Source organism: Erythrolamprus reginae, chromosome 4 (genome assembly GCF_031021105.1).
Source record: "Erythrolamprus reginae isolate rEryReg1 chromosome 4, rEryReg1.hap1, whole genome shotgun sequence".
Taxonomy (NCBI): domain Eukaryota; kingdom Metazoa; phylum Chordata; class Lepidosauria; order Squamata; family Dipsadidae; genus Erythrolamprus; species Erythrolamprus reginae.
The window spans coordinates 61,337,265-61,350,930 of record NC_091953.1 but is presented as its reverse complement, the minus strand read 5'-3'; the positions used below and the strand labels follow the sequence as shown (position 1 = coordinate 61,350,930).

The 13,666-nt window shown below is 39.7% G+C and overlaps 1 protein-coding gene across 6 annotated transcripts in view; it reads right to left on the bottom strand.

The window, feature by feature from the left end:
• The window catches only part of TTC3 (tetratricopeptide repeat domain 3), a 99,433-nt gene that overhangs the window by 16,791 nt on the left and 68,976 nt on the right, over positions 1 to 13,666 (bottom strand). For all 6 annotated transcript variants that reach the window (XM_070750405.1, XM_070750409.1, XM_070750410.1 and 3 more), the window contains 6 exons: positions 11,948 to 12,106; positions 8,763 to 9,630; positions 5,993 to 6,058; positions 4,171 to 4,320; positions 3,034 to 3,173; positions 932 to 1,000 (listed from right to left, as the gene is read on the bottom strand). In XM_070750405.1, coding sequence (XP_070606506.1) covers positions 932 to 1,000; positions 3,034 to 3,173; positions 4,171 to 4,320; positions 5,993 to 6,058; positions 8,763 to 9,630; positions 11,948 to 12,106 — 1,452 coding nt within the window. The remainder of the gene's footprint in view (positions 1 to 931; positions 1,001 to 3,033; positions 3,174 to 4,170; positions 4,321 to 5,992; positions 6,059 to 8,762; positions 9,631 to 11,947; positions 12,107 to 13,666) is intronic.

The following is a 13,666-nucleotide window of genomic DNA, read 5'->3' as shown; positions in this document are numbered from 1 at the left end:
AAGTGTTCCGTCCATAGCCAAAAATGGTGTATTTACTTCCGCATCTCTACTTTGCGGAAATTCGACTTTCGCGGGTGGTCTCGGAACGCATCCCCCGCGAAAATCGAGGGAACACTGTACTTCAAATGGGCCAACTAGACTCCTATGAAATTGAAATTTAGCAAATTTCATAAAACATTTTATGACATAAAAATTACAAAAACCATTTTATGGCATAATACAAAATGTCATAAATGAGTTGCTTTGAGAAGGGTGGCACAGAAGCCTAACAAACAAACAAAACAAAACGTTATCTGGGCTCGACTCCTAATGTTTGACTGCTGTACAGTTCAACACCAACTACTTTCAAGGCAGATGCAGAGGAGAGGAAGGTTTAACAGGGCTCTCCTCCCAAGAACTGTCAGGGGGGAGGAAACAGCATAAGGCGATATTATATGTGCAGAGGTGGGCTGCTAAGGTGGAATGGTGACGTGTGCTCGCCCCCGTGGCTCTGAGTGCTAGCGGAGTCCATGGCGCACCTGCGTCTCCGCACGTGATTTCACTCCCTGCCCAGGTGCAGTAGCAGAATTGCACTGAACTCTGCTAGTACTTAAAGCCAAGGTGGTGAGCACATGACACCGTTCCACCTTAGCAGCCCACCTCTGTATATGTGGAAGAAAGAATGACCCAATGGGTCCCAGGTTGTCTATTTATTTATAAGTAGCAACAAATAATTTTAGTTTAATTAAACACAGCAAATACAGTATGTTTGACTTGATTTATAAAGTAAAATGCCCTTTTCACTGTTAATTTTTGACAAGATTAGTTTCTTTATACAATTGCATTTTCCAGAAATTAATTTCTGAGTATTTAATAGGCAATACACATTTACCAAACCCATGAAATGATTTGTGACATATCGAGTTAAAGATTAAAGCAAATTTATGCCTACCTGACCTCCAGAAATTCATCCAAATACACTTTGTACTGTTTATCTTTCTCTTCAGTATTTTTCATATATCTGTTTTATAACATAGATATGTTTATAAACTAGCAATATCATAGGATATAGCTATTGAATACAATATTTCTTAACTATACAGTATTACAATATTCAGTATTTTTCCTTTTCTGCCAATATTCAACATTACATAACCAGATTATGCCCTAAACCATATGAGAAAATGCTCAGATCAGAACTGAATCATACAGATAGTAATATTCAACAATATGAATTATGTACGCTAGCATTTTCAGTGACAAATCAGTGTATCTAAAAGAAAATCATTCAGCCTATTTTTACCATTATCATGAACTATGTCAGTATAGACTAACATTAATAAAACTAATAAAACAACTTATCCAATTGTTCTACAGTTTGAATGGCAAATAGAATTACTGGCACACATGACATTTCTGGGATAAAGATATGAAGAAACGAGATCTTTTTGCCAGTTTTCATTATTTTGTATGACAGAACACTGAAAATGTCTTAATATTTATTCAGCTGGAATGCTATACTGTACCATTAAAATGATTTGAGAATCCATTTTACTGTAATGGTTAACGTGGTGGCCTAAAAACCAGGAGACTGTGAGTTCTACATCTCCCTCTTGCATAAGAATTGGCTGGAGAACTTTGGGCCAGTCACTCACCTCTGAAGGTTATTATTGTGGGAAAAAGAGGCATTAGAAGTATTAGGTACATTTCTGCCTTGAGTTGAGCCAAAAAGTATGTGTTACATGTGTTTGTACATGTAAGAGATAAAAATCTAATCATAATAATGATGATGATATAATCTGAAGGCAGATGGTGAATGGGATCATTCTTCTCCGAGATTGAATATACACCATTTTAATTTTTGTATAACCTCTTGCAACACAGGTAGTTCATAGAGTTATGACCTCCCGTTCAGCGAGTATTTAAATTTATGACAATGCTGAACAGGAACTTACAGTATTTCCTCAGCCATCATAGGGAGCTGAAGTTACGTGATCATGATTTCTGACATTCCCTGCCACCTTCCCACAAGCAAAGTCAATGGAGAAGCTGGCAGGAAGTTTCAGTCCAGAGAAGACTTCATTTAATGATCCAAGTGGTCCCCGCACCCTTCAACAATAGTAATTGGTAGAATTGCCATCACTAGGTCATGAAGTCATGTGATGTTGTGCTTTATGAACACATACCTTAGCAATGGCAATTCCAGTCCCAATTGCCATTATAACCCAAGGACCACATATATTCAGAAACAAACTTAAAATCTGCAGAAATAAACCCTAACCTCTCATCACCTGTTGTGGTTAGCTCTGGCCCAGATCCTGTCCCAAGGACTGTGGATGTGGGGAAGACACCCACATGCTGCAGGCCTGTTTTGCCCCCCCCCTCTCCCGGTGGAATCTGCTGATGAAGGCTCCTCTGACCAAGAAGACATGAGTGACAGGGAGGAGGAGAGTGTGGCAGACAGCTCAGAAGGAGATCAATTATCTAGCTCCTCCTTGGATTCAGAACAAGAGTTAATGATACAATCACGCATGCAGAGAGCGATGCATAGGCAACAACAACTGAGAGATTATTATCAAAGAAAATGAGGCCACCTGTGGTTGGGCAGGGATGTGGTAATTAGTGAGGCTGCTATAAATAGCAGCCTGTGGGTTTGGCCATTGTGGAGGATTATCTGATCGTTGTGTTTCGTGCCTGCTTTACTGACTTGGACCTTTTGTGTGCTGATTTTTCCCCGCTTTGAAACTAAACCAGAGCAAAGTGTGTTTCACTTTGTGAAAGAAGAAGGACTGTGAATTGCCTCACAGCTGCAAGCTAAGTATCACAGAACTGATAAGGGACTTGTACAAATTACCAGTTTGTTTGGAGACGAGTGCTCTTTGCTATACCAAAAGTGGGCTTAGGTTAAGTGAATTTTCCTTATAAAGAACATTGTTTTGAATTTTCAAACGTGTGTGTGTCTGAAATTTGTACCTGTGAATTTTTGGGAGGAGTCTACCAGAGAGCCCGACAGAACATCACCTAAACATATTTTCATTTTCAGAATAAACTTACGTGTCATTAGTATCTATTAGCTTTCTGACTTTATTTTTTCCTGCTTTTAATCCTTCTTGCTTTTCTTTTTTTTCTTGTTGCCATTTTTTAAAGTTCACTTCTGCATCTTGATGAAACCAATCCAATTCTCTCTTGCTGAGCTGTAAAATAAAAATATTTAACCCCCTGCACACACAATAAAAGAATCCTTTCTTAAAACAAAATATCCAAATTTGAATACAAAAACAGTGTTTGAGAATTATTTGGATTTTTAAAAAAAGCAGTGATATGTAAAATTATTAATGTATATTATACATTAATGTACACAATTATTAATGTATATAATATGTTTTAGTCACTTTGCTGCATAACAAAAGAAATAAAAGCTCTATAATAAAGTATCAGATTTTCAGGACAATAGAAACTTTAACTACAGTAGTAACAGCAATAGCACTTAGATTTGTATACTGCTTCACAATGCTTTACAGCCCTTTCTAAACTGTTTAGAGTCAGCATATTACTCCCCATAATCTAGATCCTCATTTAACTGACCTCGGAAGGATGGGTCAACCTTGAGCCGGTGAGAATCTAACTACTAGACTGTTGGTAGCCAGCAATCAGCAGAGGTAGCTTGCAGTAATGCATTCTAACTACTGCACCACCACAGCTCATTAAACTATATCACTTAAGCAACATTTGTTAATCTTTTAAGATGTACATTAATAATTTCATGTAATAATCTTCCATGTTGCAGTGAAAAAGGCTTTAAAATAATATTTTGTTTCTTTGTTTTGTTTTGATTTGTATGCCTCCCCTCTCCGAGGACTCGGGGCGGCTCACAACATATCGAAACAATAAACAATATACGTAATCTAAAAAAAATCCAATTAATATAGCTAAAAAACTTTAAAATGTTATTAAACATTTAAAACCATCCACTTCTATTCACGCAGCAAGAGATACATTTTATACAAATGATATACAATATCATTTAAAAAACAACTTGAATTATAATGGCAAATTTTTTTCAGCAAAAGATTTTAAAAACCACAAAATACAGCTGGGCCATGTAACTATACAAACAATAGTAACAACCATGATGATAGCAAGATTTCCTTCCCTTTATATGTGCAATTACTAATGTTGAAAAACAAGTACCTTATTTACTTCGATAAGTGATGTTAACTCTTCATCTAAAATATTGGTCTCTTTGGAACTTCGACATTTAAGTTGTTCATACTTTTCAATTGCTTCTTTAAGTTGTTTTTGTAGTACATGATGTTCTTTCTCCATACGTAACATATCTCCCTGCAAAATATGTTACATCCTATATTCCTACAATGCTTTAATAAGTTTGCATAACCATAAAAAAGAACAAAAATTAATTTAAAATTATTGTTGCTGCCATAGATAAAAAGTAAACATTCTTTTACCTACAGTTTTCCATTTAAAAATAATTTGATAATTTAAGAATATGTTGAAGAAATATAATTTTTGATACAAGCATCTGATTCTCTCTCCTAAGATAAAACAGGAATTAAAATAGCAGGCCAGCAATTAATGTGATGTTACATTTGACACATATTTCTCTAAATCTGAAAGTCAATCAAATAAATGTACTAAGTTGACAATTTCAATTAGGAAGCTTTAAAAAGCAACATTTTCTTTATTAATAATCCTTGGCTTATAACCACAATTGAGCTCAGAATCATGATTGTTGAGTGAAACAGTCATTAAGAGGGACTTGATTATCCATATGACTGCTTGGCTCAATTACTGCAATCCTGGCACTCTAGTTTCTGAACTCGACAGGAGGATGTTAGTTTTCTGCATGCAGAAGAGAACTCCTGAAATCGAGGTTGAATTACAGCATCATGATCTGAGCTCCATTTCTTCCCCCTTCCAAAGGAATTTCTTGGCAAGTAGGTCTTTTAGACACCCTTCATATACAATAGGCAGTCCTCTCTACTGGCTCCATTAGCTTTCTAGGGAAGCCAGAAGAGAAAATTACAAATGTCAACCACACGGTTGTAGATAATCTGACCCTAAACCATATACGCCTTTATAGGTAATAACCAACACCTTGAATTATGCCCGGAGACTAATAGGAAGCCAGTGCAGCTCGTGAAGTATAGGTGTTATATGGGTGTACCGAGGTGCACCCTTTTTTTTTTCTTTTTTTAAAAATATTTTTTATTGATTTTTAACAATTTAACATCGCACAACATAAAATAGTGCATAGTGAATTGTGCCCACCACCCCGACATACACACATTCCCCACCACCAAATTGGGGGTATTTCTTGTATAGTCCACTTAACCCAAGAGCAATATATCTGTTTACATATTATAGCCGAGGTGCACCCTTGACAACTCGCGCGGCTACATTCTGGACAATTTGAAGTCTCCGAACACTCTTCAAGGGTAGCTCCATGTAGAGCGCATTGCAATAATCAAGACGGGAGGCGATGACGGCCTGAGCGACTGTGCGTTCAAATAGGACCACAGCTGGTACACCAGCTGGGCAAAGGTACCCCTGGCACAGTGCAGGGCACTGGGCAACCTAGCTGTGCCAACAGGTTGCCAAGCACCCAGACTCCATGGGTGGGGGAGTATAGCAACAGCAATAGCACTTAAACTTATATACCGCTCTATGTAGCCCTAAGAGGTTTACCTAGTCAACGTATTTTCCCCAACAACCTGGATCCTAATTTTACTAACCTCAGAAGGATGGAAGGCTGAGTCAACCTTGAGTCTGGTGGGATTCGAACTGCCAAATTGCAGTCAGCTGGCAGTCAGCCGAAATAGCCTGCAGTACTGCATTTTAGCCAATGCACCACCACGGCTCAATGTTTTATAACAGCCAGTAATGATTTCTGAGGTCATAATAACTTCAAATGGTTGTTAACAGCTGGTCATAACACAAGGATTACCAATAACCCCAACCTTGCTAGACACTATATATCCGATAGTTTACTTACTTGTTGGCTTTCATAAGGATGAAGAGGTAGAGTATTAACTCCAGCATCTGTTAGTTCTTGCTCCACCTACAATGTAAAGTCCCAAAAATACTTTCAACAGAGTATATATATATTTATTATAAACTTCACTATGGAACATATTCAGAACTCTAAAGTATGACAGACAACATAAAAATAAGCAACTATGTGACAAAGAAAATATTTTATTTTACAGAGAAAAAGAAGCTGTTAAGGAGTTGACAAATTACTGAAAGATAGTAATCCAGAAAGATGTCACTTGGTTTAACAAATACAGTAGTACCTCTAGATACGAGTTTAATTCGTTCCAGAAGGGAGCTCGTATGTCGAACAACTCGTATCTGGAACAAATGGCTTTAGACTTTGTTTTTCCCCTCCGAGATAACCAGAAGCAAGGATTCTTGCGCCACCTAGTGGACGCTCGGCTCGTATCCTGAATTTGAGCTCTGGTCTCGAAAATAAATTTCTCTCCCCTCGTGCCTCGTATCTTGGAATACTCGCATGTGGAGCAGCTCGTATCTAGAGGTACTACTGTAGTCCTCATTCTCAAAAGTAGAAACAATGGGGAAATGCACCTTCACCAGATATTGGGGATATTAGAAAGATACTGAGAGAGATGGGCTGAATTGATAAGCCCTAGCTGAATTCAAATGTTCCCACCATGGGTAAGGTCCCAGGAGTCCCAGGAGAAGGGTGGCATACAAATCTGATTAATAAATTAATTAATTAATAAAAGTACTTAAGGAAAGTCAAATGCAGGACTGGTTTTGGAAGCAAAGAGTCCATTTGGTAAAGAGGGAGGAAGAAGAGGAAAGGCAATACAGTATAAGCTTTTCCTATTCATCCTAGAATAACCCCTGATTTTTCCTGAGTCAAACTTAAGAAATTCCAAGCCCCTGAGAACTGTCAGATTGAACTCTCAACATGCAGCTGTTGTTCTAAGCACAAAATGTCTATTGCTTTTGGTGCATTTTGATTATACTGAGAAGAGGAGGTATCAACAAGCCCTTCATGGCACCGGACCAGACTATCTCAGGGACCGCCTTCTGCTGCACGAATCCCAGCGACCAGTTAGGTACCACAGAGTGGGTCTTCTCCGGGTCCCGTCAACTAAACAATGTCACTTGGCGGGACCCAGGGGAAGAGCCTTCTCTGTGGTGGCCCCGGCCCTCTGGAACCAACTACCCCCAGAGATTAGAATTGCCCCCACCCTCCTTGCCTTTCGTAAGCTGCTTAAAACCCACCTCTGCCACCAGGCATGGGGGAACTGAGATACTCTTTCCCCCTAGGCCTTTACAATTTTATGCATGGTATGCCTGCATGTATGTTTGGTTTTATAATAAGGGTTTTTAACTGTTTTAGTATTGGATTATTATTATATGCTGTTTTATTACTGTTGTTAGCCACCCCGAGTCTGTGGAGAGGGGCGGCATACAAATCAAATCAAATCAAATCAAATCAAATCAAATCAATAAATTAATAAATAAATAAACAAACAAACAAACAAACAAGAACCCTAAAGCATCAAAGCAGCTTATATTTTTATTCAACTTTGACAATGGCCAGAAATACCAGATCTTTGGACTATGAAGGTACAGGGCTGTAGCTAGGGATTTTTTTTTAATGCTTCCTGCTGGGCTAAGCATAAAGGTTCTTCCTAGAAGAATGTTGAAGTGGGAGATATGGTGGGCAGTATTTTAGCATATGTGATGAGAATGGAAACTTTCATTTCAGTTGAAGTCTATGTTCTCTATGGGAAAATTCATATCAGCAAGGGAGCAACCCAAATATAGGTGAGGTAGATCATCTTTTTTTTAAAAAATCTCCTTATATTCTGGCCTAACACTACTGAGATCTGATTCATCGCTTCTAAAGAGCATTTGAAGCAGAATCACATAGTTTGTGTATACTAAAATACAAAAAAAAAATCCATTACTTGGTTTTTCAGTAATTAGGGATATGCAATTAGCCCGTACATTTGAGATGCATCAAAATCAAATATACCAATATAACATGCAAACTGATCCTTACAGATTCTGTTTGGTCTGCAACCCAGAACAAACAAAACGTTCCATGTGTTGTTTCTGTCGCATTATAACCATTCTAGAACATATGGAATGCTTCCAAGATGAAACTAAATATATTTCACCAGTGTTCCCTCTAATTTTTTTGGGGGGGGGGGGGGGCGGAAAAGTATAGTGTCTGAGCGGCAGTCCCTTCGGGACTGGGTGGCACAGAAATAATAAATAAATAAATAAATAAATAAATAAACAAATAAACAAACAAACAAATAAAAAATCCACCCTGTTTTGCCTCAGAGAATTTCAAAATAAAATACTGTACTGTGTGTCTATAACAGTGAGCTCATAATAGGGCAACTCTATCAATATCAAAATGCCACTTAAATAGTTGAGCTAGTTTCAAACTAGATTTTGATTTTCTTTCTCTCTTCCTTACTCCCATTCTTTTTCTTTCTCTTTTCCTTCCTCTCTTTTTTCTATCTGTTTCTCTCTCTTCCTCTCTTCCTCTCTCTCTCCTTCCCTCTCACTCTTTCCCTCTCGGCTTCTGGGCAAGTTTGGAAAACTCTGAGTTGATGATGATTTTTAAGTGAGCAATTGCTCACTGCTCAGCTTAGAGGGAACTATGTATTTCACTACTAAATATATTTTACTAAATATATTTTACTTATACATTAAGTGACCTAAAAAAGGAAGAGTGTCAGTTAATGAAGAACAGAATGTATTTTTCTCACCTGTATAGCAATCATCCTTGAAGGGGGATTATTTCTTGCTACTGGTTTATTCTCTGTTTTTATTTTGGTAACAGAACTGCATTCAGCATCATTACAATGATGGTCCTCAACCTGGTCAGGATTATCTTTGCGAGTGTAAATGTCTGATTTCACTGCTGTGCAAGGACTGTTCTGAAATGTATGTACTTGATCAACGGTGGTAAATTTATCAACATTACACTTGCTATCTGTTGCTCCTGAATCAGTATCAAGGTTATTACAATCTGCATATGTATAATTGGTTTGCTTAGGAATATCTGGCATCAATGGCACTTCAGTAAAAACTGGAGATAGCCTTTCATTTACATATCCTGAATGAATTTCATTCAGCAATATTGTATGATCATCAGATACAGTTGGAGGCAAAGCTACACTTGCTACTGGTGCAGTGTCAGTTGTCTCACTAGAAGAGGAATTTGAGCAAGCAAAAGGACTAACTACGGACTGGCTAATAGTCCCATATTCTACATTATTTGTAGATGTTGAATTATAAGGTTTATTAATAGAAGAGACTGGCTTAAATTCCTTAGCAGTTGGATTTAAACGGGAAATGCTATGGAAATTGTTTTCTTGGCAGTGCAGGTTCTCTGAATAATTGTTTTCATCAATTTCAGCGAGTTCTGTATTTTCCTGCAGCATAACTTTGTGTTTCAACAATCCAATAAGATCATCCACCATAGCAAAATGTAGAGATCCCAGAAGAAAAGATTTTAGGCCACCAGCATCCTCCACTATCATACGACTCTCTGGGCAATCTTCATATTCCCCAACTAATAATGGATTATCGATTTCCATGGGACCATGTTTTTCCAAGATTTCAGAAAAATAGCTGCGAAAGTAATCAAAATATAATTTTAATACCAAAATAAGTGTTCATAATCTGTATATATGCAATTAGATTGCTCAAAAGTGTCTAGAACAATTGACATTTAGGTGAGAAATGGGGAAATTCTCTCATGCTTACATTCCAAAGTAGCTGCATATAGAAATATTGCATATTATGCAAATAGATGGAGGCCCCCCAAAAAAGTATTTGTTATAGGAATGATGTAGCCATAAAGTCAGCTGTTTGTTACTGGTTTATTTTTAAATGCTCATTGTTACAAGTGTGGAAATCTTAAGAATTCCAATTTGAAATATAAAAATATCTACAAATTAGAAAATAGACTTTATGTCATCTTGTATTAAACACTACAGGGCTTTCCAAATATCACATGTTGTGGGAGAAGTTGAAAAATTTTTCTTGATGTTGTAGCATTGTCTGAATGCATCCTGAAATACACACATTTTAAAAAGTAAGTGTTACAAATAAATGGCTCAATTCAAGTATTAAACAAACATGTAGAGATTTCAAGGTTGTCTTCTGGGACTGCCCAGCTTCCTTTTCCATCTTGCTAGGATAAATTTGGTAAAAAGAGAACTGTAAACAAAGTTCAATGTTTGAAGCCAATACAATACAACTTGTTCTATAAAAAAAATTTGCACCTTGGGGCAATTAACAAACTTTGTATTAAATCCTGGTATGGGGAGCATCAGATACCTTCTGTATACAGTGATCCCCCGGTTATTGCGTCCCCGACCATTGCGAACAGGGTAATTCGCGATTTTTCAACCCGGAAGTCAAAATACCATCTACGCATGCGTGCCCTTTTTTTCTATGGGCACGCATGCGTAGATGGCAACCGGGAGATCAGCTGCTGGGCGGCTTCCCTGGGTCTTCCCCCTCTTGCTGGCATCAGCAAGGAGTTTCCCCACCGCCCACGCAAACTCCTTGCTGCCGCTCGCCCGCCCTTCGCCTGCCCACGCCGTTCGCTCCCCCTCTTGCTGGCGGGAGGGCGAGAAGCCCTCCCCAGCACCCGCTCGCCCGCCCTTCGCCGCTCGCCCGCCCTTCGCCGCTCGTCCGCCCTTCGCCCTGGCTGCTTCTTCCCAGCGGAGAAATTCCAGCCCCCACCTGGTCCCGCCCGATCCTCCTCCCTGAGGCAGCTCGCCCTCCCATGGCCGCTTCCTCCACCCTCCATCGCAAGCCCTCGCCACCGCAGCCAACGCGCGCTGCGATCTTCAAGCCCGGCTCCTTTCGGCCCAGCATCCCGGGCCAAGCGGCTGCCTTCCGTGACTGAGCCTGGCTGGCCCGGAAGATCGTAGCGCGCGTTGGCTGCAGCGGCGGCGACATTGCTGCCGGCTTGGCTTCGCTCGCCGCTGCAGCCAACGCGCGCTACGATCTTCCGGGCCAGCCAGGCTCAGCGGATCAAGCCCGGCTCCTCTCGGCCCAGCATCCCGGGCCAAGCGGCTGCCTTCCGAGACTGAGCCTGACTGGCCCGGAAGATCGTAGCGCGCGTTGGCTGCAGCGGCGGCGACATTGCTGCCGGCTTGGCTTCGCTCGCTCGCCGCTGAGGAGCCGAAGATTGGGGGGCGGCGCGGCTCTTTTAAAACATCGCCGCCGACATGGGGGGCTTGTTAGCACCCCCCCAAACCCGGGTTGGGGGTTCGGGGGGGTGCTAGCGAGCCCCCCATGTCAGCGGCGATGTTTTAAAACAGCCGCGCCGCCCCCCAATCTTCGGCTCCTCGCTAGCGCTGCGGAAGTTTAAAACACCATCTGCACATGCGCAGATGGTGTTTTTACTTCCGCAGCGCTACTTCGCGAAAACCCGCTCATTGCGGGGGGTCCTGGAACGGAACCCTCGCAACGAGCAGGGGATCACTGTATAGGTATCAAGCTACAACAGGTGAACATAGTTGGGATAAATACTTTACTGGCAGTTTTTAAAAAATCCAGCAAAAATAAGTTAATATAAACAGTTACTGGATTAACATAAAGGAAAATGGATAAAGAACCATCTCACAAAGGCAGCATACTAGAAATAAAACACTCCAAAGGATTCCCAATAATGAATGACCTTAGAAGCTAACTTTGATCAGCTATTGCTTTGCTTTTTAAAAAAAGAAAATAGGACACATTTGAAACAGATTCCTAGGAGGCTGCAATAGAAGATTTAGAAAGGAACATCTCTTCATAAATTCTTCATTAATTTAGCAAAAATACAAATAAGTTAACTTGAAACAATTAACAATTGCAATTCAATCACTCTTTCTCCAATCTTTTTGTTTAATTAGTAGCACTCAACTAAAAAACGAAAATCAGAACATACTCATATAAGCTTTCACAAGTTATTTCTGGGATATCTTCCAAAACTCTCTGTTCAAAACTGTTATAAGACGAAGGAGTATTATACAATGCTTCAAATATCATAACCGGTTCCTGAAGATCATCTGGGATTCTAAAAGGCTCATGTGGATTCATATAACGTCTGTTGAGGGGGAAAAAAACCATGTAAAAATAATGCAGTGTAAACTATGTTGTGTCTAAATAGTTTATAGTTAAATTGTTTGATCAGACCACTAGAATGAGAATTCTCATATGTCAAAATGAAAATAGTCCAATGGTTTATTATACTAGTTGCAAACTACGGTAATCTTAATTCCAATGTACAATTACATTATGAACACTAACTAGAAAAGATGCATGTATCCTTTCATTTCAATGATGCAATGAAACCCTTTTTGCAGCTTCTTTTACAAGGTTATTAGAGCAGAGATTAATCAGGATATTTGTGTGAGATGTCGATGGAATTGAGTCTTATACAGTGTTCCCTCGATTTTTGCCAGGGATGTGTTTCGAGACCGCCCGCAAAAGTTGAATTTCCGCAAAGTAGAGATGCGGAAGTAAATACACCATTTTTGGCTATGGACAGTATCACAAGCCATTCGTTAACACTTTAAACCCTTAAATTACCATTTCCCATTCCCTTAACAACCATTTACTCACCATTATTACTGGTACTCACCATTGAATAAGACACTTAGTGATCCTGATATTTATAAACATAATTATTTATTAACAATAATTATTTTTTTTGCGATAACAACGCTGATTGCCCGAGATTTCGGCCAATCAGCAATGGCAGATGAAAGTTTGGCGATGACGTATGACGTCATCGGGCGGGGGAAAACGTGGTATAGAAAAAAACCCGCGAAGTATTTTTTCATTAATGTTTTTTGAAAAGCCGTGGTATAGGCTATTCGCGAAGTTTGAACCCGCGAAAATCAAGGGAACACTGTATATTCTAAATCTAAAGACTTTCCTCAAGGTTCGAGGACAATTAAGAAATAAGGATTTTATTGCATTTTCTGTTGCCTCTCCAAGTTTGTTTGTTTTATTTGTTTGTTCAGTTGGAAGGGACCTTGCAGGCCATCTATTCCACCACCACCACCACCCTGTTCAAGCAGGATTTCCTACACCTTTTGAAACAGATGGCAATCCCTTTAAAGGGTGCGAGTGTTGGAGCTCTCACAACCTCCATTGGCAAGCTGTTCCACTGGTTGATCACAGTCACCGTCAGAAACCTTTTCCTCACTTCCAGGTTGAATCTCTCCTTGGTCTGCTTCCATCCATTATTCCTTGTTTGGCTTTCTGGTGCCTTGGAAAACAGTCTGACCACTTCCTCTCTGTGGCATTCCCTCAAGTATTGGAACGCTGCTATGATCATGTCACCCCTGGTCTTTCTCTTCGCCAGACTGGCCAAACTCAGTTCCTGCAACCACTCTTTGTATGTTTTATTTTCCAGACCTTTTATCATCCGGGTTGCTCTCTTCTGAACTTTCTCTAGGGTTTCAATGACTTTTTCATAGTGTGGTGACAAAAACTGGATGCATCTAGGTATGATCTGACCAAGGCTTTATAGAGCGGTTCTAGTACCTCTCTAGTCCTTGATTGCATCCCTCTATTTATGCAGCTCAGGACTGCGTTGGCATTTTTGGCTGCTACTGCCGAACACTGCTGTCTCATATTTAGTTGGCTGTCTACCAAG